We start from the raw sequence: 6,000 nt of genomic DNA, 5'->3' as shown, positions 1-6,000 counted from the left end.
TGGCAGAAATATGGATGTTTTCAAGGAAAACAAAGCAGTGACACTTTGGCATATCTTACCATATTATATGGAGTTTAGGCAGAAAACAGAAGCCCCACTCAAAATGGTTTAACTGAAAAGAATATAATGAAGGGACTATGACAGAGTTGTGGGTATGGTTAAGAGGACTAGTAATATGGGAAGCCTTTACAACCCTAGGCAGTTGAAGAAAATGGTATTATTAGAGACCCATGAGAGCTGGAGCCATGGAAAAGAGGCTTTGAGACAGGCATTGTAGACAGAAGGACAGGGTATGGCCAAAACTTTGGCCTAGTACAAGGGGGAGGGGTGTGTAATTCATATGCTGGTATTTTTCTCTTCCCTTCTTTTGATCTTCTGCCAGTGCTTCTCCCATTGGTCCAACTCAACAGGAAGCACAAGGCAAGGAGGTCCTGGTAGTGTATTCAAAAATGTCAGCTCCCAGGGCAGAGCATATCAAAGAAGTAGAGACAATGGATTTGGAGAGGGAAACCAAAAATATCTACTGTAAATATTTTCTATGACCACAAGAATTAAAAAAAAAAGTCAGTAGAAGGCAGGGAACTTAAAAATCACCATAAAAGTAACTTTCCAATATTATCTCCTTCCTATTCAAACATTTAACTTACTAAGTGTTCTTTCTGCCTAGTACCCGATCAGCAAATGTTTCCTGGAAAGGGTCCAATAATAGTAAATATTTTAGACTTTGAGACCTAAGGGGCAAAATTTAAAGTATTACATTGTATTTATGTAACCACTTAAAATATAATCATTTACGGATCTAAATTGCAGTCATTAAAATCCAGTGGGCTGGATTTCTCTTGTAAGCCATAGTTTCCCACTCTCTGGCCTGAAAAGTCTTCTAAATTTTTGCTAGCCTAAATCTGCCTATTTTTTAAATGTCAATTCCAAATAAAACCTCCATATGGCCTGTAATACTGGGACTCTTTGAGTTATGAATGACAGGAAGTCAATTTTTACAAGCTGAAGAGAGTAAAATTACTAGCTTAAATTTGAGAGGATGTTGGAGGTAGATCCCAGAATCCAGGAACTGCCTGAACCCCAGCTACTCCAGGGACCTGGTTTGCTATTGTAGTTATCAGAACAAGCCCGTTTTATCTCTCTTTTATCTTTGCTCAGTCTACAGTTTGGTTTCATTGTTTATTAGTGAGGGCAAGGCTTCCCCATAGGAAACGGAAAGTACCTGTGCCTCTTCAGGCAATAACCCCAGGCAAGTATTCTTGACCTGTATTGGTCACACACCCATCCTTAGAAGAACGTGTGTGGGTGGGTGGGGGGGGAAGGGTGGTGGTGGTAGAGAGGTTCTATGATTGCACAAGCTCAGGAGAGGAGCCCACTGCGGAGGAGGGTTTCCCAAAGGGAGGGAGAATTCTGTTGCCAGGAGATACAGATTTCTATTTTTGGGAGATAAAAATGTCACAATTATAGTACAATATGTGACATGCCATAAGAGAGATAATGTTTGAAACACACTTCATCACCCCCAGTACCTAACATCACATTTGGTAGACATTCATGCGTTTTTGATGAATGGATGACTCAGTTCCCCCAGCTGGTTGTGAACGCCCTCGTCTCTAAACTGGCCTAGATATCAGCTGTTGTCTAGTTCTGTAGGTTGTATTAGAGGTTTTCCGTCTCCGTATGTTATTTTTCGTCTAATCCGGAGGCAAAGCATGCCTGAGACAGAGCCAGGCAACAGGAAATCTCAGCCCAGGAACCAGAGCACAGAATGCTGTATATGCCGGTGACAATACCGATTACGTTCTGGGTGACCCGTGTGGCCTTTTTGGTGAGGCCTTCAGAAGGACACAAAGGCCCCACCGACAGACGCGACCCTCCGTGGGGAGGGAGGCAGGGCCCCGGGGGCGGGGGCACAGCGGGGGCCCCAGCCTCGGGGGCGTCACAAGGCACAAAGGAGACAGCAGGGAGGCGGCCGCGGGCGCCTATCTTCGCTCGCCAGCCACTAGCAGTTGCGGTTACAGACCTGCAGCTCCCCCTCCCCCACCCCCTCACCACCCAGGCCCGCCCGCCTTTCTGTCTCCTCTCTCCCTCCGTACTGGACGGCCCGGGTCCATTTCCGGGCTCCGGATATTTGGTATTGATCGGGGCCGGGGGCGCGGGAGCAGGTGGCTGCGGCGGGGCAGCTGGGCCGCCAGCCTGGGGCGCCGCGACCGGTCTCCCGCCGCCTTTGTCGCCAGCCCTTCCGAGGCAGCCGCTCCTCCCCCAGGTCGGCGCGCGCTGCCGGCCGGACTTTGCGCCGCGTCGGGCGCTGCTGCTGCGCGCGGGGCCGCGCTCGGGGCCGGCGGCGGCGGCGGGGAAGCGGGCGGCGAGGGGCGGCCGGGACCCCGGCCCAACATGGCTGAAGTTGGCATCGACCAGTCCAAGCTGCCGGGAGTCAAGGAAGGTAGGGGCCGGGGTGCGAGTCGCGTGGGGCCCCTCCCCTCTCCCAGCCCCGCTCTCTCCGGGCGGGGACGTCGTCCTTTCGGTCCCCGCGGCCCTCGTCCCTCCTCCCACCGCGGTGCCCTGGCCCTGGTGTCCTGGTAGGGGACAGAATTGAGTTGAGGCTCTACTGTGGTACCTTGGGCAAGTCCTTACGTTCTGAGCCCTCTTTCTCCTCTGCGAGACGGGGGGGAAAGAGGATAGCACCACCCTCAGCAAGTGGTTGTGCAAATTGGTGAACGCTCAAGAGCTGGGTAAATCTGACTTATTTGTGTCCTTAAAAATCAAGGCCCAGCCTAGCTGGCGTGAAGGCTAGGAAGTGGGGAGGGGTTGACATTCAGTTCCTTGTGGAGCCTTTGTTTTGAAACTTGAGTCTTTCCCTCCTTCTGTCTCTCCACTTTTCCTAGTCCAGCGTCTGGCTGGCTGACTTTCCCACCTCCCTCAAGGTTTGAAAGTTTAGTCTTGGCACTGCCCTGCGCGGGCGGACGGATGGGAAGGTCCTATAAGCATTTTCTTACAAAAAGCAGGGGACGAGGAGGAATAGGGGACCAACTAGTGACCTTGATTTTTAAAGGCTCTTTATACTGATGCCCTGAAAAATTATGGCTGATTAGTACTGGACTGGTTTGGTTAGCAGTAGGTAGCCCTTTGACTTCCCTCCCCTGCTCTTGATCGGCTGCTCCAAGATCTAGCATTTTTTGTTGAAATTTTGGGTGCTGGATCACCTTAACCTTTAGTTATCTTTGACTATTCTTTGGCCTTAGGAAGCATGGAAATCCCAGAGTGTTATCTGAGCTTGCAAAGGTTATCTTTGTTGTGAATGTCATCTCATCTGAGCATTGTGACTTGTGGTGTCTTGGGAATGTGGAATTGAAAATAAGAATTTTTGTTTTCTTGGAACTGCATGTTTCATTGACAACTTGATTTGACTCTGATGGTCTTGTGATTGTCCAGGCCCACCAAGTAAGCTTGACTGCTTTCTTTCCCGGAGAGTTCCAAACACAGAGAGAGTCGCTGGTTTTATAAAGAATTTTTAATGAGGCCTAGCCTGTCCTATTGTTCCTGAAGGGTATTAGAGTTTAGGCTGGAGATTTTTCAACCTTTCAGTTTCCTGCAAAGCTTTGGTAAAGATTTAGGCATTCACATGTAAATGTAATTTTCACTGCACTGTCCCGACTGGTGCCTGAGTGATAGGAAAGGCAGAGCTATACTTTGAAAGTCCTAGTCTCTGAGATTGTCTGGTTGTCTTTAGTCTTTTGAGTATGAGTTTTGTGGGTGTGTATGTGTATATATGTCTGTGTGTTGGATGTTTCTAAAGAAAAAGTGACCCTGTGTAGTGTATAGTGCTTCCTTGGGGTGGGTGATGAGTAGAGTGAGCATTGGAGTTCAAACACAACTCCATGTAAAGTGTTAATCCTACTGTGCTGTGATTTTACCCAGCCCGTTGTATATGTTGATGACCTGGGACAAACTTGAAACTCACTTTCTGTATATGCATTTGTATGACTCTTAGGTCTTCTGGTTTCTAACCAAGACATGAATGATTTATTTTAATACATTCTTTCTCAGGGGGTTCAACAAACACTTTCCATCTAAAAATGCAAGATGTTTCCATTCCTACCCCCTGGAATTTTAACGCATTTGAATTGACTTTCATTTTGCATAGTGTGGTGTTTGGCAATCCAGTTTACATTTCATGGGAAAGTGGTAAAGAAATTTGGTGTGGCTCTTTGATTAAGTTAGAATTAAATATTGATTGATTTTGAAGGTGGTTAGAAATTGTTGAGAAGATCGTTGTCTTTGTAAGCATCTGACTTTTCTGGTTCCAAGATTCTCAAAGGAAATGATGTGTTAGGCTAGGAACGTCCTAAATAGTTCTGTACTTTTTGCTCTGGGAAGTATTCAAATATAATAAAGTATATCTCTCTCTAATGTAACTCTTCATTATGGCCTAATAACTCCTTAACAATGTCTTTGAACCCTAATTTAAAGAGAATAAAGCTGGTGCCCATGTTTTGGTAAAGCATACACATTGAGATTGTTCTTAGTACTGAAACTTCCAACTCAGTTTGAAAAGTAAATTTAGTGGTAAATTGTTTAATACTCTGGCATAGGTTTTTAACCTTTGTTTTGAAAAACCTGTCTCTTCCACTTTGTTTCTCATTCTAAATTCTGGTAGGTTTATATGCAATTACAATTTGGGTCATGGACTTGATTTCCAATGTTGTGGGTGCCTGTTGCTTCCCACTGCCTTTTCTTTTGGAGGGGTTCGGGAACCCTGTGACCTTTGTCCTGAACATCTCAACAGAGGTCATGGGTAACAGCTGACATCAGGGAATATTTTAATATTAAAATTTTTTCTTTTCTAGGTTAAAATCCAATGCTTGTTAAAGATATCCATCATTGGACAGACCTTTAAAAAAATAAAAACAAACAAACAAACAAGACTACAGCAGTGTTTTTACCTTGGGAATCTCTTAAAATAGGGACAAAGGGACACATCTGAGTTCATATGTAGGGGAAAAGAATTAAGTCTAGCTAAATGTCAACACACATTATTTCTGGTTTAAAAGCATATTTGTAACATATGTACACTTTTTGTAATGGAAATACTGTTGCCAGTGTTTAGGAATAGTCCTTTATTTCTTCTGAAATATTTGAACTTCTACCCAACAATATTTGGAAATAATTCCCAGCCATTGTTTTTTAAATCAGATGTGTAACTCAAATACATCATGCAATTTGTGGATATTAGACATAGGTTTAGTCAGGTTCCAACAGTATTCTGTAGGTCTCTTAGTTTATATCACAGCTGGGAGTTTGTTTTTCTGAAAAGGAAAGTTGTTCATCAGTTGACAAACTTTGATTTTTGGTCAATTTTAGCTTCTTTGCTGAATTTTCTTTCTGAAACAACAGTCCAGACCCCTCACTTTCTTTTTGCTCTCTCCAGTTAGTTTCCCATACCACTACTTAATTGGAGTTGCTCATTTACCATCATAATCTTGTCCTTTCTCCTATCTAACAAACTTTTGACACATAAAGTGTTGGTTTAAGAGCTAATATTCAAAACCATTTCTAGTCCCTTTTAAACTTTTACCAACTCCTTTGTAATTTTATAGCCTTTAGAGTTTTCCCATTTTTAGCCATTTAGCACTATACACCAACTTCCCATCAATTCCCAGTGCCAACCTTCTTTTTTCTTCTCTTACAGCAGTAAGAAATGTATTATGTGTTATGTGTTTGTACTAGTCTTCAGATGGAAATGGAAAGTTGTACCATCTCCAAAGTTGGTTAACTGTGTGTGCGCGCACATCTGAAAATCAGTGCACCTAGCGAATTACTCCTTGAAGTAAGGTAGCTGCCTATTCTGAGAGAAAATCTTCTTTTGTGAAAGATAAAATTCGGTACATTTTCAGAAATATGTCTGGAAAGCACTGATTCATTTTAGGTCCAGGACATCCCAGTGGCATAATGAGGTGAATCAGAGAAATGGCACAAATCCAGAGTTTTAAGGGGAAAAAC

General features: G+C 44.1%; 1 protein-coding gene across 2 annotated transcripts in view; it reads left to right on the top strand.

Annotated features, from left to right (window-relative positions):
* The first annotated feature begins 1,698 nt into the window (after positions 1-1,698).
* The window catches only part of CCDC50 (coiled-coil domain containing 50), a 65,886-nt gene continuing 61,584 nt past the window's right edge, over positions 1,699-6,000 (top strand). For both annotated transcript variants that reach the window (XM_049628406.1, XM_049628404.1), the window contains exon 1: positions 1,699-2,443. In XM_049628406.1, the coding sequence (XP_049484363.1) occupies positions 2,395-2,443 (49 nt within the window). In that variant the 5' untranslated portion in view covers positions 1,699-2,394. The remainder of the gene's footprint in view (positions 2,444-6,000) is intronic.

The sequence above is a fragment of the Panthera uncia genome, chromosome C2, assembly GCF_023721935.1.
Source record: "Panthera uncia isolate 11264 chromosome C2, Puncia_PCG_1.0, whole genome shotgun sequence".
In the NCBI taxonomy this organism is placed as follows: domain Eukaryota; kingdom Metazoa; phylum Chordata; class Mammalia; order Carnivora; family Felidae; genus Panthera; species Panthera uncia.
Note: the sequence above shows the minus strand (reverse complement) of the source record. Positions and strands in the feature narration are given on the sequence as shown.